The 26,601-nt window shown below is 43.6% G+C and overlaps 1 protein-coding gene across 2 annotated transcripts in view; it reads left to right on the top strand.

Annotated features, from left to right (window-relative positions):
* Positions 1-1,493: 1,493 nt before the first annotated feature.
* LOC144715268 (Phosphatidylinositol 3- and 4-kinase family protein with FAT domain-containing protein) overlaps positions 1,494-26,601 on the top strand; it is a 49,047-nt gene continuing 23,939 nt past the window's right edge. For both annotated transcript variants that reach the window (XM_078590201.1, XM_078590202.1), the window contains exons 1-8: positions 1,494-1,693; positions 1,785-2,566; positions 2,662-2,787; positions 2,889-2,974; positions 4,068-4,176; positions 13,116-13,211; positions 13,300-13,362; positions 18,849-18,908. In XM_078590201.1, the coding sequence (XP_078446327.1) occupies positions 1,639-1,693; positions 1,785-2,566; positions 2,662-2,787; positions 2,889-2,974; positions 4,068-4,176; positions 13,116-13,211; positions 13,300-13,362; positions 18,849-18,908 (1,377 nt within the window). In that variant the 5' untranslated portion in view covers positions 1,494-1,638. The remainder of the gene's footprint in view (positions 1,694-1,784; positions 2,567-2,661; positions 2,788-2,888; positions 2,975-4,067; positions 4,177-13,115; positions 13,212-13,299; positions 13,363-18,848; positions 18,909-26,601) is intronic.

The raw sequence follows: 26,601 nt of genomic DNA on the forward strand, positions 1-26,601 counted from the left end.
TGAGCAAACACCGACCCTTACTCCAGGGCACGAGCTAGATGTGTACATGAGCTCACCTCCTCTCAAGGGGATAAAACCATTGCACTGGTGGAAAGCAACAGGAGAACATTCATATCCAAGGTTGGCAATGGTTGCGAAGGAATTCCTATCAGTCTCTGCGACGAGTGTGCCCTCTGAAAGATTCTTCTCTACTGGTCGTGGCGTCATCAACTACAGGCGTTCCAAGTTGACGGTAGAGGGCATTGAATTACTAATGACACTAAAGTGTTGGTGGCGAGTGGATGAGGATGACAACACTAATATCAAGCAAATAGACGAAGATAGCAAGGAAGATCCCAATGTTCATTAAGCTCATTTCTTCGCCCTTCAATTTTTTGAAGCACATATACATTTCTTTATGTGTTGAAACTAGCTGTGGCATACTAATTTTATAAACTCACAACATAGTTGATTTATGGGTTGTTTCTTCTTCATTCACATGATAGAGTATCATCATTTTATAAAGAAAATTCTGTTAAATACTTGCAAGTTTTCATGTTTCTTAGGGTTTTTAGGATTCCAACAACCAATTCCAACAATTTCATTTGTCATTTCAAGATTCATATACATCAACCATGAATTGTACCATGAAACAAATATTAAAAACTCATGTTCTAAGTTTTTGGATTTTCATAGTGTTTGAGATATATATCTTTGAAGTATGAGTTGAACCATACTAATTAAAATGGAAAGTTTAGAATGAAAAGTTGAACCATACTAATTAGAATGAAAAGTTTATATATTTACATTCCATTTATTATTCCAAGTGAATGTCTGATTTCACTATTTCTTATTAATTCACCAATTATATGAAATTATTTAAGCCTGGAATAACTATGTTTTGAAGAAATTGGCAGGTTTAAATACTTAGTTTAATAATAATAATTAATTTGGAGATGAAGTTAAGAGTTTTCTGGCATTTTATTGATTTTTTTTTAATTTATCAAAGGAAGAAATGATTTTTAAATAGAAAAATAAAAGAAAAAGGGTACAACTATAAGTAAAATAGGATTTCGAAGTAAGGTTTTGAAGAAAAAAAAGGACGGGGGGCTGCATGGCACCTCTCGACAGTGTTTCTGAGGAACTGTTGAACGATCGACTCATGAATGCTGCCGGTTTCCACGCCATTTTAAATTTCGGAGGGACATTTTTTAAATTTTCCTCGCATATATACCCTTAAAAAAGCTATCAGTCGGGCGTGGCAGGGGTAAAAATACAATAAACAATTCTCCAGTGCGTTGAAGGTTTATTTCCGAAATTGTGCGAATTCGTGAGAGCTTCCGCACTATTCGCACCGCACAGTATCGAAAATTCGCACGGACTTTACTTCCCTAATCCTGCACTTTAGTTCCACCTTTCCTAATCGTCACCGTCACCGGCATCAGTCCAAGCCGTCATCCGTCGTCCATCTCGAACCCTATAAATACGACTTTTCTAGGGGAGGTAAGTAAGAAATCATTTTTCTATTCGTACTCAGTCACGAAGGGCGGGGTTGTTCTTCGTCCAGTGGCGCGAAGTTGTATATGTCAAAAGAGAAATTCGAGAGCGGAGGTGGTGATTTCTCCTCCTCGACAGCCCTAGGGCTCCACGATCTCGGCGATGGGGATTCTCAACTACGAGCAGCATGCGCACAGGCTGATGGAGCCCGATCTGCGTAAGCATCCCCGAAAAATTTGAGGTTTTCGATCCCGTTTTCGTCATTTTTCTCTCTGATCGTCGTTTTTTTTTTCGTTTTTTCCGTGCAGCTTTGCAGGGAAGGCTGCAGCTCGCCATGGAGGTCCGTGACAGCTTGGAGATCGCGCACACGTCTGAGTACTTGAACTTCCTTAGATGCTACTTCAGAGCTTTTTCGATGATTCTGACGCAGATGACCAAGCCGCAGACTACTGAAAACTTAGAGCATAAGCTGCGGAATGTGGTGGTGGATATTCTCAATAGACTGCCCCACAGCGAGGTTCTCCGACCCTTCGTGCAAGACCTCCTCAAGGTCTCTCTTCAGGTCCTCACTCAGGACAACGAGGACAATGCCCTCGTTGCTATCCGGATCATCTTTGATCTTCTCCGTAACTTTAGACCCACGCAAGACAACGAGGTGCAGCCTTTTCTGGATTTCGTGGGGGCTATCTACAACAATTTCCCCTCTACTGTGTCCTTCTTCTTCAGCAATTCCGCTGTTGCCGGCGATGGTAATTTGGGTGGTATGCCGAGAGGCGGCCCTGGGTCTATAAGTGGGTCAGCAATGTCGATGAGCAGCGATGATGGTAGTGTTAGCTTGGATGTGTCTGGTGCTAGTGCAGTGCCTTATGTCGGCGCTGGGCAGCTAAACCCCAGTACTAGATCTTTCAAGATTGTCAACGAGTGTCCCTTGGTTGTGATGTTTCTCTTTCAATTGTATTCGAAGCTGGTGCAGACAAATATAGCGTACCTTCTGCCTCGAATGGTTGCAGCGATATCTGTCCCAGGACCTGAGAAGGTTCCTCCTCACCTCAAGGCTCAGCTCGTGGATTTAAAGGGCGCCCAAGTCAAGGTGCATGATTGTCAATTGTTTCATTTACAGGGTTTTATGATATCTTGACCAAGTATCACTGTAAAATGACCATTTTTTTTTCTTTGGGTTTTCAGACTCTCTCTTTCTTGACTTATTTGCTGAAGAGTTGCGCTGATTACATTAGGCCACACGAAGAAAGTATATGCAAGAGCATTGTAAACTTGCTTGTAACGTGTCCTGACTCAATTTCTACTAGAAAGGTGGGGCATGGATAAAAGCCATGGTCCTGAGGATCACCTATCTGCTCTTATCAAATGAAAAAAAATCAATTTTTTTACGTTCATTCTTTTGGTGCCTGCAGGAATTGCTGGTAGCCTTAAAACAAGTTCTAGGAACGGAATTCAGGCGGGGTCTCTTTCCTCTAATAGACACGCTTCTGGAAGAGAGGTAACTCTCCGTCCATGGCATTTTCCACTCATTTAATCTGCATAATGATGTCAGAGAAGTCCATAAAATCGAAATATTGGACTGCGGTTAGAATCTTGAAATTTGATGACGAAAAAATCGTTTGGCAAGATGCCTTTATGAGGTTTTGATGAATCATAAGGATTTTTATGTGGATATTTCTGTCTGATTAGATTCATTTCACTTTCCGGAAGCTGCTTCGGTGAATCTACGTTGCGTCAACCGAATCTATGCTATTGCTACATCCTGAAACTCCCTCAGCTTCCTCTATTCTCTTCCTCTTAGCTGATGGGATATGGATCATCGATTGCTCTGTCTCAGTCTGAGTCACGACACCATAATGTGGGACCATACATTGTGTAACATATCCCATTTCAATTTCACATTTACAAAAATCATCTAGCCAAAGCTTGGCGCTTTGAGCGTCTTGATGTGAGATAATCTTGGAGATGACTTGTTTCTTTTTTTTTTTGAAAGAAAGTAGGGCAGGCCACCCGGAAACCGGTGGTCTATCTGTGGAGATGACTTGTTATCTATCTGCTCTCAGATCGTGAACAATATTTTTTTGTGTCGTAACATCTTTGTTTTTGGTTTTGATTTTAAATGTGGAACCTCTACGTGAAATTGCCATCCTCTTACCCAATTTTTTACGCTTTAATCTCACTCAAGCTATGAAGTTGTACGATGAAGTTTTCTACAGTATACTTCTTGATGAACTTGGAGAGAGAGAGTTTTTAAATGAACAAATGTCATCGCACCATGTTCTCTCGGGCACTTATGTATTTTCGGTGATTTTTTTTCTCCATTATCAAATTTTCTTAAATGAAACTACGCTTGCAACTTTTCACCGTTCTATGGCATATAAGTTATATTTATTCATTGTTTTCGAGGAGTGCTACTTCGTGGCTGTTTCAATCTGATTAGAAATTTTACAAATGATATATTTTTTTACTCATCTTTTACCTGTCTAATTTCTTAGATCTGATTTTTTTTTGATTTATTTTTACGATTTGAATATTGAAATCTTATTGTATTTGTCATGTAAGATCTTTCCTAATTTGTTATTTCTCAACAGAGTTCTGGTAGGGACTGGCCGTACATGTGCAGAATCAGCGAAACCTTTGGCCTACAGCCTTCTTGCTGAGATTGTCCATCATGTTCGGGGAGAGTTATCTCTACCACAGGTTGGTATTTCATCTCTCTTATTGGTTTTTATTATCGTCCTTACGGCTTTTATTAATTTTGTTGAAGATATGGGCCGAAATATTAGGCTTTATCTTAATCATTATCGGGCTCCACTATGCTCCATATCGGGCCCTATTGAGCCCACTATCTACAACTAATGGCTAGTCAAACTAGCCGTTAGAAAAACTAGCCGTTAGACGGCGACTATAAATCATAGTGTATGTGATTGTAATTGTACTGCTTTTGTGTTGAATGAAAATATTGCATTTCTCTTGTTCTTCTCTTGTCTGGTTCCGCCAGTTACTCTGATTCGATCCAAGAAGTTAACATGGTATCAGAGCCACAGTCGTGACTGCTGGATTCTTCAGAGTTTTTGTTCGAGAAACAGTTGAAGGTAAACATCTGGAGAAACAGTTGAGCATCAACGTCATCCTCCGGGAGGACTTGTTCGAGCCTGTTGAAGGTTAGTTCTTAGCAGAATATCTGTTGCGAAAGTCATGGCAGAGGACATGGCTAAGGTCACCTCTGAAGCAGCAATATCATCATTGGGAAATCAAATTGTCATTACCGATAGATAAATTACTACACTTCCAGTTATTGCTAAATGTAATATTTTCAATGGAAAGAATCTGTTATTGTGGGCAAGGACAATCGAAACAGCCCTCAAGCCCAGAAAATTAGTATATCATCTTACTGAAAATTGTCCACCAAAGACTCATCCAAACTATCCAAGATGGATGGTAGAGGAAGAGTATGTGTTTGGGAGGATGCTTGACTCCATCTCTGCAAAACAGTTGGTTCAATATTCACCTTATGGAACTGCCAGAACTCTGTGGGAGGCTATTCATCGAAATCATTCCAAGAAAAATGACAGAGCAAGAATTATTGATCTGATTATACAATGCTACACTCTCAAGCAGGGAGACATGAATGTGTTGACCTACTCAAATAAATTAAGGGATATTCATAATGAACTGGATCATTGCAGGCCACCCTCCTCTGATTCAGTAGCAAGAGCTCATGAAGCAACAAACTGATTGTGTCAATTCCTACAAGGACTTCGACCAGAGTTTGAAATGGTCAGAAGTCAACTCTACAACAGAGAAGATGAGCCTACATTTGATGAGGCTGTGTCCAAAGTTATGCAGGAGGAAAGTAGACTCAACTCCACAAGAGGAACTATTGAAAGTACCTCGTATGCAGCAAAAACTCAGAATCAACAGAAGAATGATTCAGACAAGCCAAGCAAGGACGAAATTGTATGCAACTATTGTAAAAAGAAAGGACACATGAAGGACAAATGCTGGAAGCTTCATGGCAAGCCACCTCACATTGCCAGAGCTCATATGTTACAAGCAGGAGATGGAAGTATAAATCCAGATTCACAGAGTACTACACCATCAATCCAAGACTTTCAGAAGATGATGTAGGAACTACAAAGTATCAAGTCATTCATCAATTCTGGAACAGTCATTGGATCAGCCTCCTTAGTCAACTCTGGTATGAAAGAATTATTTCATAATATCTCTTTACTTGCTAAGGATCCATCTACAGCATGGATCCTTGACTCAGGAGCAACTGATCATATGTCCTGGTAAATACATTCAAACAGCCGATGGTACATTACTTCCAGTAATGGGCATAGGAAAATTGAACGTTAAACCTATTGGTGAGTTAAAAAATGTGCTACATGTCCCTAAATTATCTATAAACCTAGTATCAGTACAACAATATTCTCTTTGATAATTTGGATGCTTATTTATGTCATAAGGAGCTCGGGTGGAGGACTGGACTAGCTAGAGCCCATGGAATGCCCATGAGATAAATCCAAGGTGGCAGCAGTGAACATATCTCCTGAGGAAACGATTATAGAGACTCACCAACGAATGGGTCATCCGTCCTATCACCTTCTTAAACATTTGTACCCAAAACTCTTTGAGAACATTCTTGTTGAAAAATTAGTTTGTGAAGCATGTCAATTAGGAAAATTCAAAAGGGGAACATATCCTCCAAGTCATACCCGAATGCAAAGACCCTTTCAAATCATTCATTGTGATGTCTGGGGCCATCGTCTCAAACAGACATACTAGGGCACTGATATTTTCTAGTGTGTACTGATGATTACAGTAGATACAGCTGGATTTTCTTGCTAAAACATAAGTATGAGGTTACTAAGAACCTAAAAGGATTATGTAACCTCATCAAAAGACAATTTGGTGATCAAGTTCAGGGACTAAGGACAGATAATGTAAGGACAGATAAGGCCTGCATTTCCCAGGTATTGTGCTGTGAATGTTTTAAGTCAGTTTATGCACTCACCTAGAAGCTCTCATTTTCAAGCAGCTAACAGAATCCTCAGGTATCTGAAGGGAACACCAGGACTCGGCATAGCACACAGGGAAACAGGTAAGTTTGATCTTGTTTTGTACACAGACTCTGACTTTGCTGGTTCTCGACTTGACTACAGGTCTACTACTGGATATTGCACAATGCTAGGAGGAAATTTGGTTACATGGAGAAGCAAGAAGCAAAGTGTAGTACCGCCAGCCCCACCTGATGCAGAGGGGCATGAGCCTCGCATTGAGGCCATCAGAGGGGGGAGGCGGTAGAGGATGCCTGCAAGGGATGGGGAGATAGGGCTGGACGCAAAGTTCAGCGGAGGTGCGATGACAGAGACTGAGGCAGGAACCAGGACGATGGAGGAAAAAGGGAATAATGGAGAGGAGAGCTCGTGGGTAGTAGAGGACGCGAGTGGAAATGACAGCACGATGGAGTCACAGAGCTTGGGAGCGATCAAACAGAAAGGGGCCAGGAGAAAGGGCACCATGCGGTTGCCAAGAGGGAGGAGATTACTGAAGGGGGACTTATTGGGTCGATGCATTGGTTATGAGAGGCAACAACTATATATCAAGAACGTTGACGGAGTGAAGATATGGCTAGAGGTTGGGAAAGGTAGGCGGATGCATTTCCCTCGGGACTGGATGGCAGTGAGTGTGGAAAAATCAAGGCGCGACAAGATGGAGAGGAAAGCAAACAAAGCGAGGAGCGGAGTAATGGAGTAGGTTGAGATCGAGGAGACACTCGAGATGGAGAGGGAGGCAGTGGCGATCAAGATTGATGATGCAACACGAGACTCAATTGTGGGTGTGGTCGGAGGTTTCACGGAGACTCAGAAGGGCGGGAAGGGCTGGTACCAGGATCCATGAGATGCATATCATGGAATGTGCGGGGGCTCCGGAGTGTCAAGAGGAGAGGGATTGTGGGCAAGTACTTACGGGAGTGGGGTGCCACGGTGGTGTGTTTGCAGGAGACGATGTTGGGGGAATGTGGGGTAGGGGAATGTCATGGGGTTGGAGGGAGGTTGCTGGAGGGGTTCATTTCGGTGAATGCAAATGGGCGGTCTGGAGGGGTGTTAATTGCTTGGAGCGAGACGCTCTTTAAGGAGGAGGAGGCATGGCGTGGTCGATTTACGGCGGCGGTGAAGTTGACAAGGTGTGATGGTCTGGGGTTGGTCGTAGCTTCAGTGTATGGACCAGTGAACGCCAGCTTGAGGGAGGGGCTATGGGTGGAACTGGCGGAAATTGTAGATAAGTGGCGAGGGATGCCATTGCTGTTTGGGGGGGACTTCAATGTGACACCGGAGATCAATGATAGGCTCAATGGAGGGGGGGGGGCGTAACCAGGGGTCGGAGTTCTGGGCCTTCTTGGCGGCAACAGGCTTGCAGGAGATGGGGCCCAATGATTGTTGCTACACATGGCGGAGTTCGAAGGGAGCGGCTTATAAGTCTCGGTTGGATAGGTTCTTGTGCTCAGTGGAGTTGATGGAGAGGTTCCCGGGGGCAGTTGTACAAGCATTGTCAAGACCGTTATCAGACCATACACCGATCATTTGGCAGTCTCAGGAGGGCTTGGGGCGGAGCACATATTTTAAAATTGACAGGTCATGGCTGCGAGAAGGGGGGTTCAGAGAGAAGGTTAAGGATTTATGGCGTACGCACTCGGAGCAAGAGCCAGGGGCGGAGAGATTAGCGATTCGCATAGATGGGCTGAGAGAGCATCTGAAAAGCTAGAGAAAGAGGATATGGGAGGCGAGATGCAGAGTAAGAACTGAGGCCCTCACAAGGATTAGAGAACTGGACGAGGTGGAGGATAATTGGACATTAATGGTTGAGGAGATTCAGGAGCGAAAGAGGTGGAGATGTGTGGTGGCAGGGGAAGACAGGAAGGAGGAAATGGATTGGAGACAAAGGTCCCAGCAGTTTTGGCTAAAGGAGGGTGACGCCAACACGAGGTTTTTCCACCTTGCAGCAAATGGACGACGGAGAATGAATCAGATTATTTCTGTGAAGGTCGGTTCACAGAGGTTTTCCGGTACGCAGGCAGTGGGGCGTGCAGTGGCAGAACACATTCGTTTGATGTCACGGCGGGAGGGCCCAAACAGATGGAGGTGGACGGGTCAAGGAGCTTCTCAATTAACCCAAGGTCAGAGAGATGATTTGGTGCGGCCTTTTGATTTGGCGGAGGTTCGGGCAGCTATGGCAGGATTGAATGGCGAAGGTGCCCTGGGACCGGATGGCATACCGGTGTTTTTCTACAAGGAGTTTTGGAATGAGGTTCAAGAGGATGTGATGGCCACATTGGGGGAATTGAGAAATCCTCAAGCAAATATGGAAAGGATAAATAAGTCGTTCCTCTTCTTACTACCGAAGCGGCAAGGTGCAGAAAATGTAGGCGACTACCGGTCCATATCGTTATCCAACTCCATATATCTTATAGTTGCAAAGGTACTGGCTAATCGGTTACAAGGGGTGCTTGGGGATTTGGTTGGTCCGTTTCAGTCTGCTTTTGTTCTGGGTAGACAGCTAGTTGATTGTGCAGTCTTGGCAGGGGAGATTATTGCGTCGTGGAAGGAGAATGGAACCAAGGGGTTCATGTGGAAGGTAGATTTTGCGAAGGCATATGACTCGCTGGATTGGCGATTCTTATGGGCATCGTTACGAAGGAGAGGTTTCCCGGAGGAATGGATAAAATGGGTGAAGCGATGCGTGACGTCTCAGTCTATTGCGGTGTTGGTTAATGGTCGTCTAGAAGGTGGGTGGATTAGACCACAGAGAGGGATCAGACAAGGGTGTCCTCTAGCACCAATGCTTTTTGTGCTGGCAGCTGATGTATTAGCCATAAGCACATCCATGTTATGTGGGAGGGGCTGTATTCGAGGTTTCCAGACGCCGAGCAAGCCAGTGGGCATCCCTCTGCGACAGTATGCCGACGATACATTGTTCTTTATCGAGGGATCGGTGGAGGAGGCCAAGAATTTGGCGGCACTCCTGCGGGTGTTCGCGGATTGTTCGGGACTGCAAATCAATGGAGGTAAATCAGAATTTGTGGGCTTTGGTATGTCGCCGGAGGAGGAGACCCAGTGTGCCAGTGCGCTTTATACGCCAGTGGGATCACTGCCTATGAGATACCTGGGGCTACCCCTATCTGTCGGTAACCTACAAAAAGCAGATTGGCAACCAGTGGTGGAAAAGGTGGAGAGACACATGGAGGGATGGAAACAGCGAGTGTTGTCGCGAGGGGGGAGATTTGTCCTTTTGCGATCTGTTTTATCAGCTATACCAACCTTTTATCTCTCTGTTTGTAAAATTCTGATGGGGGTTGAGAAACGCCTAAGTGGGCTCATGCGGAGATTCTTTTGGAAAGGGGCAAATGCAGGGGAGGGACGTGGTATGGCGCTGGTTTCATGGAATGACATATGCACGCCAACCAAACAGGGTGGACTTGGAGTTCCTCACCTAGGTACACTGAATGTGGCTCTGTTGACGAAATGGGTTAGACGGTTCGTAGGACCGGAGGATGACTTGATTAAGGATATACTGAGGGACAGATATGGCTCCAACTTGGGTTGGGAGAATCTGATGGACAAGGTGAGGGGGGAGTCGACCTTTTGGAGAGGGTCGAGGAAGGTGTTTCCCATGGTCAGGGAATTCTTCCAGGCTCAACTGGGGAATGGCGCCGGTTTTAGGTTTGTGACGGATAATTGGACGCCACATGGAAGATTTCAAGACCTGTTCCCTCGCCTGTATGCCATAGCCCGTCATCGGCAAGCGTTGGTGGAAGAGTGTTGGGAAGGGGTGTGGTCTCCAACTTTTGTGGCCAGTTTATCCGATCAGCGGGTAAAGGAATTCCTAAGTCTTCAGCAAACACTGAGCAACTGGAGGCCAGTGGAGGGGATGACAGATGGGTGGATATGGGCATTGGGCCCGTTCTCCAGTCGAGGAGTATACCAGAGGCTGAGGACACCGCATTGAGGACCCGATCATCTCAAGGGCATGTCGCTCAATTTGGAGGCAAAAGATACCTCTAAAGGTTAGGGTGTTTGCCTGGATGCTTGCCAGGAAGCGGACAATGACCCGCGTGAGACGTAGAAGGTTTTTTCCGGCTGAATTGTCTTTATGCATTCTGTGTGCGGAGGAGGAAGAGGAGTGCGAGCATCTTTTTATCCAATGTCGGGTCGCTCGTGCACTATGGGCTAGCCAGGGGCTTGCAGAGTTAACATCGAGCACGGTCTTATGGGCCACACTGCCGCGACCTCAACGTGGGTTTGACAGAGAGCAGGGGCTGAGATTCGTGGTGCTTTGAGCCATATGAACCCTCCGAAACGAGGTTCTTTTCAAGGGGACAGCAATGTCGGTGGACAGGGCTATAAATGAGGTGGAGAGGCTTGTGTATTGTTGGTTTGGCCCTGGATGAGGTGGGGGGTAGGGGGGCCCATGATGGGCCATCTTATTTTTTGGCCTAGATCCCTCCTGTCCATGTGTACCGAGGATCACCAAGCTGGGTGATCTTCTTTATGGTTTCAAAAAAAGGAAAAAAAGAAGAAGCAAAGTGTAGTATCAAAATCCAGTACGGAAGCTGAATTTCAAGCCATGTCAAAAGGAATCGATGAAGCAATGTGGATCAAAAACTTGCTAGAAGATTTGAAGATCACTTTTCTAAAGCCAATTGTCATCCGCTGCGACAATAAATCAGCCATCAGTATAGCGCACGACCCGGTTGAACATGATCGAATGAAGCATGTAAATATTGACTGGTTCTATATACAAGACCACTTAGAACAAGGACTCCTGAAGACAGAGTATGTGAACACAGAAGAACAGTGTGCAGACATTTTCACCAAAGGCTTACCGATCAAGCGAACACAATATCTACGATCCAAGCTTGGAATGAAGAATATACATTCCTGTGCTTGAGGGGGAGTGTTGAAGATATGGGCCGAAATATTGGGCTTTAACTTAATCATTATCGGGCTCCACTATGCTCCATATCAGGCCCTATTGAGCCCACTATCTACAACTAACGGCTAGTCAAACTAGCCGTTAACTAGCCGTTAGGCGGCGATTATAAATCATAGTGTATGCGATTGTAATTGTACGGCTTTTGTGTTGAATGAAAATATTGCATTTCTCTTGTTCTTCTCTTGTCTGGTTCCGCCGGTTACTCTGATTCGATCCAAGAAGTTAACGAATTTTTTTGTTATTGGTATGTAAAGAAGAATTTTCAATCGTTGGATTTGGGAAGAGATAAATCTTTTCTTGAAACTCCATTAAGTTTACTTGATCAAGGGGGCTGGTTGAGAGTTTTTTCTCTCTCAAGGAAACCCTTACATATACCACTATTTATATGTCTTGAGGAATCGCTAGGATTTTTTATAAGAATCATTTATGTCTGACGAGAGGGAAAGGAACTGTTTTGCATTCATACGAGATGGAACGGTGCATCATTGTTTTTCATTTTGATCTCACAAATATTGTGGAGAGGATTTAAATTTCAAGGGAAGTGCCGAAAATAACTTTCTCTTATAAAACGAAGACAGATCTGAAGTCAAAGCAGTATTCTCTATAATGGCAAAGAATAAAAGCAGTCAATACCTCACTGCTGTAACTGTGTGGCTGCTTTTTTTGTTTGAAGAAAAACTGCGTGTTTTATCACAAAAAAGTTATCTCTTTGCAGTTCTGACCTACATAGGGTTTCCTGTCTACTGATCCTCTCTATCACTCTCAATTATAGTGATAAGAAAGAAGATTCAGATCACTTCATAGGATTGGAAGAACCTAAAATACGGTACATGGGTTATTGGGCCAGACCCAGTAATGAGAAGTCGGAAATAATAGAATTTAATCAAAATCAGTTATCCAGCCCAATAACATAAAAATAAGAGAAAGCTGTCTAACAAGGGAGAGAGAACCCGTCCTATAGTATACCTCTAATGGATTATTTCATTTAATGCCGTCAAAGAAAGATAATGAAGCTTAGTAATGTGGAAGAAGTTGATTTGAAGCACGGAGAGTTCTAATTATTTGCAGGAGCATGTTTGTGTTCTTAAATGTCATACCGTACTCTTGAGAATTACTCTGGAAAGTTTATAATGGTAAGTTGTCTTGAATATCTTTTGCGCCTCTTAGTGATCCTGTTTTATCATTTTCTTGTAATCGCGTATATTATTACTTTCAAAAGAGCTTACTGGTAAAAAATATGTTGCTCTATGGGGGATAGCCAACAGGAATGAGACTTTCCATTATCATCATCGTTTGCTTTCAAAAGAGTGAAACAATATGCTGGATTACGAGGTCAAAATGTTTAACTTCCTTGACGTTTAGTACAAGCTAGATTAGGAGATCAGGGTATTCAGACTCTCGAAGTATTCTTTCATAATTTTTCAAACGGGTTCCCATTTCGCAAACTGTTTTATAGTTTCATAGTTTCGATTTATTGATGCCAACATTCATTAACTGTTCCTTAACTATTTATTTCTCTATATTATTCTTTTTTCTTCAATTATTTTTCTTCTCTATATTATTCTTTGTTTCTCTTTCTCTTCTTTTTCCTCTCTTTCTCTTAAATTCTCTTACAATGCTTGTTGGCAATGGTGATGCAGCTATCCCGCGTGGTGTACTTGTTCTCTCGGAGTTTGCACGATTCATCCTTGAACCTCTCTATTCGTACAACTTGTGCCAGGCTACTGTTGAATCTGGTGCATTTCTGATAACAGTGAACGAATTCATTTATTGATTCCTGTTCAGTTGGAATACATCATTCTAATTTGCTTTATCTTTCTTAAGGTGGAGCCAATTTTCGAGAAAGGTATTGACAAGCCAACCATGGATGAAGCACGGAATTTACTGGTTTGTTCCTCGAACTGTTCTCTATACCTCAAGTACCATTCTAGTTAGGAATCACTATGTGGAAGTTGAGTTGGCTATCGTTGTGGGTGTAGGCGGTAAACTGAAAACAAGATCGTCTCTCACTGAGAAATTGTAATACGGAAAAAAATGAACATTTTTTTACTGTGATTTCATTGGGTCTTTTGGATCCCTTAATCCTTCCTTTTATGTTTCTGTTATAACTCCACGATAACAATGATAGATCTTCGATAAGTTCCCAGTTCCAACAAGAAGAAAAGGGATAACAAGTCAAGAGAGAGGAAATGGAAAGATAGAAGAAGGAAATGTGTGAAGAGATCGAGCCCAATCTCCTTCTCTGGCCGTCGGGCAAACCCCTTCCGACTGCTCCAGACGTCGCCCACCGCTTGAGTTTCTCTGGAAATAAAAAACGTCCCTGCATCCCCCTTCGCAGGATTATTTATAATAGCTTAAGGTAAATTAATTGCCGCCAGCTGCGTCGTTTCCCGTTCGGCGGAAGCGACGCCGTTGGTATGCCTTGTTGAAACGTTTATCAATACTCCCCCCTTCGAGTTGAAACTTGTCCTCACGCGTGAAATGAGGGAAGCTGCGGGCGATGTTGACGGCGTCTTCCCAGGTAGCATCATAGGCTGGAAGACCTTGCCACTTGATTAAGACAGAAAAGCCAGCGGGTGTAATCTTGGAAGTGAGAACGGCTTCTGGAGTGACCTGCCATTCATAATCATCAGTAAGAAAGGGTGGTATGGATGATGCTTGACTGTTGGGGCTTAATGCACGTTTCAATTTAGACACATGAAACACTGGATGGACGGTGGTGGATGGTGGGAGATCCAGTTGATAGGCAACGGGACCTATCCGTTTGGTGATTTTATATGGCCCAAAGAATTTTGGGGCTGAGTTTTTCATTGGGATGTCTGGCAAGTGTTTTCATGCGATAAGGTCTGATCTTCAACAAGTAAACGAAATCCCCTTCATTGCATTGTACATCTCGACGATGTTGATCTGCCTGGACCTTCATCTGATTTTGTGCTTTGGCCAGATTAAGTTTAAGCTTGTCGAGGACGAGATCTCGCTCGCTGAGTAATTTATCAACTGAATCGACTGGAGAGGTGGGTGATCCATAACTCAATAGGGATGGCGGGTCTCGGCCATACGCTGCCTTAAAAGGAGTCATACCAATGGACGTGTGGAACGACGTATTATAGCTGTATTCTGGCCATGGAAGAAATCTGACCCACAGTTTTGGGTGCTCCGCAGTGAAACAGCGTACATAACACTCGATGCCACGATTGGTGACTTCTGTCTGTCCATTGGTCTCAAGGTGGTAGGAAGAACTCAATAATAATTTGGTGCCTTGAAGTTTATGCAACGCTTTCCAGAATTGAATGATAAAAAGGCGCCCACGGTCTGAAACGATAGAGTTGGGAGGTCCGTGTAATCGAATAATTTCTTTGATGAAAAGATGAGCAATGATTTCGGCCAAGAAAGGGTGTTTGACTGGCAGATAATGGCTGTATTTACTGAGTCTATCAACCATGACTAATATGGAGTCATACCCTTGAGAATTTGGCAAGCCCTCAATGAAGTCCATACTAATGTAACTGTTGGAGGAGACCAGCTGGTGAGAGGTGTGATGATCTCTGGCATTGATAAGTATCGAAGAGATCTACATATTCCTTGATAATTTTTTTCATACCGGTCCAGAAGAGTTGCTGAGAAATTCTTTTGTAGGTCTTCTTAAAGTCGCCATGAACCCCTATCTTGGCATCATGAAATTCATATAAAATAGTAGTGATCAAAGAGGAGTTGGGGGGTAACACAATACGTCCCTTGTAACATGGGAGGCCCTGATGATTAGAATAAGATGGATGTTTTGAAGGGTCTTCCGAGCAAGCAACCTTAATTTGGGAGAGTTTAGCATGGTCAGTAACCTCACGATCAATGGTTGCGCGGTCACGCCAGTGGCTGACAACAATGGCATTTAGACATTCTGCAGAATCGTCCATAGATCGGGAGAGTGCATCAGCGACAATGTTTTCCTTTCCTGACTTGAAATGAATGTCAAAATCAATACCCATCAATTTTACCAGCCATCGATGATACTGTATTGGAACGTCCTTTTGATCATTCAAAAATTTGAGGCTAAAATGATCAGTGAAGTTGTGAAAATTTTGAAAGATGAGATAGTGCTTCCATTTGTTGACTGCATTGACTACTGCGAGGAATTCCCTTTCATATGCCGACGTAAAACGAGAAGTTGGAGAGAGCACCTGACTGAAGAAAGCAATAGGCTTTGATTGCTAGAGTAAGACAGCCCCGATACCCCCACCTGAAGTGTCAGTCTCAATTGCAAATGGCTAGGAAAAATTTGGTAAAGCCAGAACAGGTGTGGAAGTTAAGGCAGTTTTAAGCTGTACAAGAGACTGCTCGGCTGCTGTCGACCACTTGAAAGAGTTCTTCTTAAGGAGATCCGTCAGTGGTTGTGCCATTGCTGCATAATGTGACACAAGTCGGCGATAATAACCGGCCAGACCGAGAAAACCCCATAGTTGTTTGATAGCTTTGGGCACGGGCCATTTGAGTATAGCATCAATTTTTGCTTGAGACGTGGCTACTCCCTTGGAGGAAATCCAATGTCCCAAGAACTCCAACTGTGGTAAGAAAAAACTGCATTCCTGAGAGTTGACTTGGAGATGATTATCTGCTAATATTTGGAAGACTGTATTTAGATGGACTGTGTGATCCGCTTCTGATTTACTGTACAACATAATGTCGTCAAAGAAAATAAGGATAAACCTTCTGAGAAACTTCTGAAAAATAGAATTATTTAGAGCTTGAAATGTGGCCGGCGCTTTAGTCAGGCCAAAAGGCATAACTTTAAATTCATAATGGCCCTGATGGGTCGTGAATGCTGTTTTGTGGATATCTGTTGGGTCCATTCTTATCTGGTAGTATCCTGACCACAGATCCAGCTTAGAGAACACGGTCATACCATGCAGTTCTTCCAACAATTCGTCCACAATTGGAATTGGAAATCCATTTGGAATAGTGATTTTATTCAATGCCCTGTAATCTATACACATATGCCAATTGCCGTCTTTCTTTTTGATCAACAATCCTGGACTAGAAAATGGGCTATTAGAATGCTGAATGATTCTTTTGTCCAACAGTTCTTGTATCAAACCTTCTAGCACGTTTTTATGCTGATGAGAATATCTATATGGTCTGACATTGATCGGTTGGGCCCCGGGGATTGGATATATCTTATGATCAAATGGGCGTTTAGGTGATAAAGTTATGGGAGTGTCAAATACCATAGGGAATTTGTTTCTAAGCATGACAATGCAGGGCTCAAGTTCAAGAGAAGATACCTCCACCGTCTGCCGTGAGCGTTTGCGGTTGATGTTAAGCGATTTCTACAGAGATGTAAGCCAGTCGCGATGCGCTTGTGCCGGATTGCGAGGGAATACCTTTGTTGGGTTAAGTGTTTGGTCTGCTTGCACGGTAAATATCTGGTCGTCTCTGAAAATTTTGATCATCAATTGATCATAGTTGCATGAAAACCATCCTAATGTTTTCATCCATTGGATACCAAGAATGAGGTCAATGTCCCCTAGATCAAAAGGAATGAGATCTTGATAAAAACTTAGGCCTTGGATGATAATTGGGACGTCTATGCATAAACCAGTTGCCTTCCTGATTGAGCCGTCTCCCAATATGAGGTCGAAACGCATTGTTCCTTCGATTGGGATATTAAAATCTCTGACCACCCTCATGTGAATGAGATTGTGGGAAGCTCCTCCGTCGATGAGGATGACAAGAGGACGTCCCAACAATTCCCCCCAGACCTTCATTGACCCATTCAGACTTGGGCCTAGGCGAACTGCACATAAGGAACCTTCCAAAATAGGAGTGTCATCAGTTTGCATCAGATCCTCTTCGTTAATTGGTATTTCCTCGATACTGTCTTCTTCTTGAACTAAGAATATATTCAGCTCTCTCTTGCACATATCCCTGGAAGATACTTGTCATTACAATGATAGCAGAGTCCCTTCTCCCTCCTTGACTGAAATTCCTCATCGATCAAACGCATGATCTTCTTCCTGGGAGGTCTTGATAAGTTTTCAGTGGGCCTTTCTGCCGCTGCTGATTGTGCTTTATCCAAGAACGGTGTTCCCCCTGATCTATTTCGAAAATTGGAATAAGACGATGGTAGTACCGTGGTCTGCACAGGTTTCGCACGTGTATCCCTGGCAGGAGCTCCCGCTATCTCTGTCTGACCTGTCGGCCATGTTTGCCACATTACCTTCAAATTTTTTTCTGCCTCAATCGAGACATCCATGACCTGGTGTACCCAAATGGCCGGTACTTGGGGACTTTGGAGCAGATTTCAGGCTTCAGACCATTTAGATATGCTGTTTCCAAAACATCAGGATCCATAGGGGGAAGATATGCTACCAGCAGTTTGAACTCTGCACAATACTCAGAAATGTCTCCTATCTATTGAAGATTAACTAGTTTTTGTCGCAAAGACTTTGACAAGAAACCATATCGCTCAAATTGCAGCCTGAAAGCGGACCAATTCTCGAAACCGAATTGCTTCTCCGAGTAGATGAACCAGGCCTGAGCTGCTCCCTCCAAATGCTGCGAAATCAAGTTGAGTTCTCTGCGTCAGTCAATATGTGGACATGAAAAAACCTCTCCACGTAGTTAAGCCAACCTTGAGCTTGATCCCCAGAAAAATTTGGCAAATCCCCTTTTCTGAATGGTGTCTTGACTTTGGCAGTGTTTTCTCGCACTACCGGCACCCTCCCGTACCTTGGAATATTTCCTGGTACGGCTGGCGTCACATTTGATGTCGATGCTGCGTTCCCTTCAATCTTCGAATTCATCAGGGATAATTGCCTCAAGATTTGCGTCAGAACATCTGCGATTGGAGCGGGATCCTCGTGGTTTGCCTCCATATCTGCCCGCTGCTCCTCCATGTACGAAATTCCCGGATCGAACGTTGCTCTGATACCAGATTGTTATAACTCCACGATAACAATGATAGATCTTCGATAACTTCTCAGTTCTAACAAGAAGAAAATGGATAACAAGTCAAGAGAGAGGAAATGGAAAGATAGAAGAAGGAAATGTGCGAAGAGATCGAGCCCGATCTCCTTCTCTGGCAGTCGGGCAAACCCCTTCTGACTGCTCCAGACGTCGCCCCGCCGCTTGAGTTTCTCTGGAAATCAAAAACGTCCCTGCATCCCCCTTCGCAGGATTATTTATTATTATTTTTTTGAAATAAGGATAGGGGAGATCACACAAAGTCGTTTCCCGTTCGGCGGAAGCGACGCCGCTGGTATGCCTTGTTGAAACGTTTATCAGTTTCCCGGGGACTTTTCTTGTGTCCTTGTTTGATCTGATCGGGAGCTAACAAGTTGGTGATGTGTTTAACTCTATTCTTTTGTTATATTCTGCAGGGAAGGATTTTGGATGCGTTTGTTGGGAAATTTCGCTCCCTCAAGCATAATATACCTCGGGTAAAGTACAAGGATCACATTAACCAAGCTTAATTCATATTTCATTATTTGTTCTCTTGAAGGTCTCATGATTGTGTTACTCTTCATGGAACAAACTTATTCTTTCTTGTTTGAGATTGACGATTTGGTAGACACAATTATGACATTCATTTATTAGATGAACAATTTCTACCCCCAATCTTTTCTCAAGTAATTTTGCTGAGGGGAATATTTCTAGAAATTTCGGTTCCTCTATCTTAGCTGTCTTCTTCCACTTACGGATAATATAATATTCTTTGGCTGCGTGATCAGGTGTAATTTATCATAGCCTTTAATTTGTTACGGATTTCTACTGTTTCCTCTGTTGTTCATGTGGTACCCAACATGAAGTTTCTCTCTTAGTCTTTGAATTCTATGCTTATATTAATGCTTGAGATGTCTGCTGTTATCTTGGTTTTTTATTCGTTAATTTCCTTATTCTTAACCTAATTTTTCTTACGCTGTTCTCGAATGTTCTAGATAGTTGCCTCTTGCCTGTATAATCTTTTAATTTGTTATTTTATCTCATTTTTATTGTTTTGTGATGAGCCGGGGAAGTCAATAGCAAATAACTTGCATTTAGATCCTTTTGGCTCTTTGATGGAGGAAACTAGCTCTTATCTATTGATAAGATCCCGGCCTGTCGCGACCAAGATCAATGGTTGTTACTCAAATGTTCAAATGGAAATTGATAGTTCCACAATCTTCCGCTGTCGCTCACTGAGAACGGAGAGGGAGTAGAGAGGGAGAAGAGAGGGAGAGAGAAGGAAGATGTTCCTGTGGTAGAGGAGAGAAGAATCGGGAAGGATGAATGAGAGGTGATGACAGATCGTTGGACGCGGTTGTGGCTGGCAGGAGGGACGATGTCGGCCTGCGAGCACAGAGAGAATGGAGAGATGATCAAAACCAAGTAGAGGGGTAGAGGGAGGGGGAAGGTAAGACTCACTATGGCAACTGATTTCCTGCCTCCCTTTCCAGCAGGGGCCTGGCTTAAGTAGGGGCTGGAGTGGGCCGGGCCGGTGCGGTGGTAGTGGGCTGCTGTTGGGCCCTCCGAGCATAAACCCATTGACAAATCATATCATCTATCTACTTGTTTCTTCAATATATTCTATTTCTCAACTTCTTATGATCTGGTTTTGTGCAGATCAAACATCCCGTGGTTTATGTGTGAAGCATTGATGAAAAAAAATCTTAATTAATGAAATAATCTTGATTTGGGTACCTACATAACATCACTTATGCTCGGGTCCCATTATAAGTGTGCTTGGGCAAGAGCAGTATGATAGTCCCCCACACAACTTATCAAAGCAAACAACGGAAGGGAGAAGCCACGTCACGTGCCAGCATGGAGCACGAGCGCTCAACGGAATGAGTACTACTGGGAGCAGAAGAGAATAAAACAGGGGCAGCACAAGCAGAGGGGGTGCGTTTTTTTCCAGAGTTAGTTACGGGGAGATTCTCTCGGGGAGGAAAGGCCTATTCAGCTCGTTCCATCGCCATCGTAAGGAGGGATCCGATCTGGTCTCGCCTGCAGATATCCAGTCTTCTAGTTCGATTTCTCTAAGACTCGTTGGAGAGTTCTTATTCCTTCTTGTTATTCTCTTTGGATTGAGTTATGTTTCTGGATGTTTAGTTCCTATTTGTTGCGATCTTCCGAGTTCCGGAAATGCAACGGTTGATAGAGATCCACACTGGCCGTTTAAAAGAAAGAAGCCACTCAACTCTAGCAATATCCGCTTCAAGAGTAAAATGTTCCGAGAGGGAAGTCGACGATGAGAGAAGGATGAAGTTCACGGAGAGATAAACGGTGACACGGGAAAGAGATAGACAGGCCGGATCGGCACTGTCTCCAGCAAGATGGCAAGAGGATCTCCCGCCCCTTCTCGTAGCTCCATGCGGGAACTCCTCACAGTCCACAGTTCTCCTACTGCTCCCCTTGTTACGGTGCACCCTTGCGCCCTATAGGTTGTTAGGCGCCCTTGTCTCGTTCAGCGTCTGACCCGAGGCGCTCGGTGCGTGAGCCACGTGAGCGTGTTTCTGTTTCTTCCTTTTTTCCAAATAAGTCCTCGTCAGTTCTCTATCACTATACTTCTCGACCGAGTGGAACTACGTGCTACAACTGTCTGATTCTAACGATCACAACTACCGCGGAGTGTTTATTCCAGGCGAGCTACTTGCAGCATAACCAGGTCACATAACAGGAAGCTAACCTTGGAGGGTTCTATCAAGTGGTATCAGAGCCGTTCCATCCTTGGATCAAGGCCGAGTTTGAAGATCAACTCGAGGCTTTATCCAGCAAGGTCGACAGCAACCAGGCTAGAGTTACAAATGCATTGGAGCATTTGATGCAAGAGGTATCGACTATCAGCGCCAATCTAAAGAATAAGGCTCCGTGTATTCCCACAATCGATCCAACCCTACCGCAAGCCACAGAAAGACGTATTGAGTTCGATTGCCGGTTTAAAAGAGGAGACCTACCAGTATTCAGTGGTTATCACTCAAAATGTGGGGCTTAAGAGCGTGGAGAGATTCTTCAGGCTGCATCCAATGGCAGACTCGGATAAACTGCATTTGGTAGCCTTACATCTGGACGACGCCGCTCTCACGTTGTTCATACACACTGAAGAAAACTTCAGCATGGTTTCTTGGGCAGATTTTAAAGCTTTCTTCGATGGACGCTATGCATTGTCTCCGCATGTACTGCACCAGAAATTATTTGAGATTCAGCAAGAGAGCTCTGTACAAGATTACCGAGAGGAGTTTGAAGTCATTATTATTGAGTTACTGATGATAGCTCCTGAAATAAAGGAAAGCACCTACCTCAGAGGGCTAAGAGCTGAGATTCGGACTGAAGTTCTACGTTATAGGCCCTATGGGTTAAGAGAGATAATGAACCTGTCCTTGCGCGCAGAATCCGACCTAGGCATTTTATATTGGGCATAGCAGACTCCTCCACCTTATGTGTCTTACTCTGCACCCGTGGGAGCAGGACAACCTACTAGTTTCAGGCCAACGGTGCGGCCTCCTCAGAACCACTCAAGCTACTCTAAACAGCCCTCTTCTCACAAGACAGGCCACTCTACTGTAACTCAAGGACAAATTTACTCTCCATCCATGGAACGGAGTAGTCGTCGACAGAATCTGAGGATCACAGACTCAGAGTACCAGCAAAGAAAGGACAAGGGCCTCTGCCACTACTGTAACGACAGATTCACTCCTGGTCATAGGTGTCGCACGAATTTGAACCTCATATTGGTACAAGAAGGTGATAATCAACCATTGCCCACAGAAGAGCCTGATGAAGATCCCATGCAAACTGACAAAGATCCTATTACTCAACGAGCATTATTCCTAGCCAGAGTAAATTTAAGACCAGCTTCTGGTCCACTTTCCGCTAGTTCACTCAAAATGTGGGGCAGGATAAATGGAGTTCGAGTGATGGTTTTGATCGATGGGGGTGCCACTCATAATTTCGTCAACTCAGCAATACTTCCCGACTTAAACCTGCCAGTCTATGAAGGTCCTAAATTCGACGTTATGATGGGAGATGGGTACCTAAGTTTGTCTCAAGGGGTCTGCTTAAACGTCTCAAGGGGTCTATATCTACAAAGTATGGACCTTATTCAAGATTTCTTACCTCTTCCCCTTGGCCGATATCACATAATCCTAGGAGTGCAGTGGTTACAGACGCTTGACTGGTTTTATTCCAACTACAAGTTACTCACACCATCGATTGTACGTCCTTCAGGCTCCTGGAGTTTAGACCCCAGGATTCGTTGGAACCTCAGTCACCTCAAGACATACTAAGGAGCAAAAGACAATTCAGAAGGCTGCATGATATCAGTAATCCCGACACATCCACGGTGCTTTCTCTTGAACTTACTTCGGTTATTAATAAATTCAAGGTTCTTTACCCGTCGGTATGCAATCCCTGCATCAATTTACCCCGTAAGAAAGACTGTGATCATCGTATTCATTTATTGCCTGGATCAACTCCTATCAACATCAGACCATACATGTACTCTTACCTCCACAAGAATGAGATGGAGAAAATAATACAAGAGCTGCTGGATACCCATGTGATCAGACCATCGACCAGTCCATTTTCTAGCCCTGCCCTGTTAATCAGGAAAAAGGATGGGGCCTGGAGGATTTGCATCGACTACTGGGCCTTGAATAGAATCACAGTTCCTAATCGTTTTCCTATTCCCATTGTGGATGAACTTTTGGAAGAATTATATGGTGCAACAATTTTTTCCAAATTGGACCTAAAATCAGGATACTACCAAATTCGAATGCATGAAGATGATATACCAAAGACAGCGTTTAAAACTCATCAAGGGCATTTTGAATTTCTAGTTATGCCTTTCGGGTTGTCTACTGCTCCAGCCACCTTCCAAGGCTTAATGAACACGGTTTTCAAACCATATCTGAGGCGTTTTGTGTTAGTATTCTTTGATGACATCTTAATTTACAGTAAGAGTCTGACTGAACATGAAGAGCATATCAAAAGGGTTATGAATATCCTTATGGTTAATCAATGGTACATTAATGTGAAGAAATGCAGTTTCTATCAAGACAAGGTAGAGTTTCTGGGACACTGGGTATCAGCACAAGGAGTCTCTACAGATGCAGGAAAAATAGAGGCAATACAGCAATGACCAAAACCGAGCAACATCAAGCAGCTAAGAGGATTTCTGGGCCTGACCGACTATTACTGGAGATTTGTCCAACATTATGTGATCAAGGCTCAACCACTCACAGCCCTACCAAAAAAGAATGCCTTTACATGGAAACCAGATACAGATACTGCCTTCCACACCTTGAAACAAGCGATGGCTTCAACACCAGTACTACAACTCCCAGATTTTTCTAAACCTTTCTTAGTAGAAACGGACGCATCAGGTTTCGGAGTAGGGGCAGTACTTAAACTAGACTCACACCCCATTTCTTTCTTTAGTAAGGCCTTATCCAAGACTGCTCAGGGGAAGTCAACTTACGAAAGAGAGCTCATAAAGTAGTGGTGTGGTCAATTCAGAAATGGAACCACTACCTTTATTTTCAGAAGTTCTATATCCCGACAGATCAGTGTACCTTGAAGTTCCTCAATGACCAAATGGGAATTCCTCAGCAATATCACAAATGGATCTCCAAACTGATGGGGTACGACTTTGAAATCAGATACAAGGTTGGGAAGAACAATGTTGTAGCAGATGTGCTCTCTCGCTCCGTGCATGATTTATCTCCAAACTTGTTGGACAAATACAAACTAGAGAAGGAAATTGCAGAAGACGAGCAGTTATCCAAAATTGTTACAGCAGTCAACAACACTCCAAGAAAATACCAACAAAGGAAGGTTAGTCATTCCAAGTTCTTCAACACTTATACCAACTATTATGAGGGAAATGCATGATACCAAGGTGGGAGGACACGGAGGATTCCTGAAAACCTATAAAAGAATTCTGCAACAATTCTATTGGCAGGGAATGAAGAAGCGGATAAAATCATACGTTTCTGCATGTCATATCTGTCAAACACACAAGTCTTCGACATTGAGTCCTGTCGGACTGCTTCAACCTCTGCCTGTACAGGACCAAATATGGGAAGATATCGCCATGGATTTTATAGAAGGGTTACCCAATTCGAGCAGGTAGAATTGTATATTGGTAATTATCGACTGATTGAGTAAGTACGCTCATTTCATTGCAATAAAACATCCGTTTTCTTCGCAAGACATAGCTCTCACTTTCGTAAAGGAGATTGTGAGGTTGCATGGAGTGTCCCGTTCTATAATATCAGATAGAGGCAGCGTATTTATAAGCTCATTTTGGAAAGAATTCCACAGACTGCAAGGAACGACTCTACATCTCAGCTCCTCATATCATCCGGAGACTGATGGACAAACAGAGGTTACCAACAGAGGGCTCGAGTGTTACTTGCGATGCTTTTGTTCTGATCATCCTGAGCAATGGTACAAGTGGATAGCTTGGGTAGAGTACAGCTATATCAGTTCCTACTATTCAGCTATTAAGATGACCCCTTTTAAGGCAGTTTACAGTTGAGATCCACCTACATTACTACGCTATAGCACCCCGACATCACCCTTGGATTCTTTGGACAATCTCTTAACAGAGAGATCAATTTCTGAATTCCCTCAAATCTCAATTGGCTAAGGGCCAATTATATATGAAAGATCAGGCCGACAAAAAAAGGAGAGATGTGCACTTTGAGGAAGGAGATTTAGTGTATCTAAAGATTCACCCTTATCGTATGAGATCTCTAGCTTAACGCCCTTCAGAGAAATTGTCATCCAAGTATTTGGGTCAGTATAAAATACTAAAGAAAATAGGGCCGGTGGCTTTTAAATTACAATTACCATAAGGAGTAAAACTACACCCGGTTTTCCATGTCTCCAAGCTACGTCGTGCTCTCGGTGAAAGTCAACAAGCGATGGATATTCCTACTAACCTCTCTGATGATTTGGAATGGCAGGAATTCTCGGAATGTGTTTTGTCCTACAGTTTTACAAGAAATGGCATGCGAATTCTGGTCAAAATTTGAGGCTACATGGGAAGATGTCGACGTCATCAAGCGCCAATTTCCTAGCTTTCCACTTAGGGACCAAGTGATCTTCGGGGATGGCAGCAATGATACAGTCCTCCCCAGGACTTGTCAATTCAAACAACGGAAGGGAGAAGCCACGTCACGTGACAGCGTGGAGTACGAGCGCTCAACGGAATGAGTACTACCGGGAGCCGAAGAGAATAAAGCGGGGACAGCAGAAGCAGAGGGGTGCATTTTTTTACAGAGTTAGTTACGGGGAGATTCTCTCGGGGAGGAAGGGCCAATTTAGCTCGTTCCATCGCCATCGCAAGGAGGGAAACGATCTGGTCTCGCCTGCGGATATCCAGTCTTCTAGTTCAATTTCTCTAAGACTCGTTGGAGTGTTCTGATACACTACTGTATCGAATTGGTAAAGAAATGTGGTAAATAGGGCTTACAGAAGGTGCTCGCTGTATCTCCTTGTCTTGCAAGAAGAGCCACGCCGTCGTCTCCAAGCTTCTCTTCAACCTCGGATCCCAGGAGAGCCCCTAGCCGAACGCAGCCTCCAGCTCCTCCAGAATTCCCGCTCAAGAAAGGCCCAGATACTCCGTGTCCCTTTTTCTTGTTCCCCCCCTTTATTTATACTGCTTCTTTATTTCCTAACTAACTACCTTTCAAGAAAGGTGGTTATTTTGACAGGTGAGTGCCAGCTGGCTCACTGCCTGTCGCTACTTTCTTTCTCCTTCTTTCATAAACTTTCAACGGAATCATATCAAGTTCTTATTCCTTCTCGTTATTCTCTTTGGATTGAATTATGTTTCTGGATGTTTTGTTCCTATACTTCTAGACCGAGTGGAACTACGTGCTACAATTGTCTGATTCTGAAGATCACAACTACCGCGGAGTGTTTATTCCAGTAGAGCTACTTGCGGCATAACCAGGTCATACAACAGGAAGCAAACGCTGGTCTGGTCTGGTGACAGACATCTGGTCTGTCAGATATAAGAGTTTTCCAACAATACTTTGATATGAGTTAATATCTACCCTAGGTTCATCCTCATAGATAGTTAATTTATGATTAACTTCAATCGGTGTTTCATTTGTATGGCAATTTATATGCTTTGTTTCTTCT

Source organism: Wolffia australiana, chromosome 18 (assembly GCF_029677425.1).
Source record: "Wolffia australiana isolate 7733 chromosome 18, ASM2967742v1".
In the NCBI taxonomy this organism is placed as follows: Eukaryota; Viridiplantae; Streptophyta; class Magnoliopsida; order Alismatales; family Araceae; genus Wolffia; species Wolffia australiana.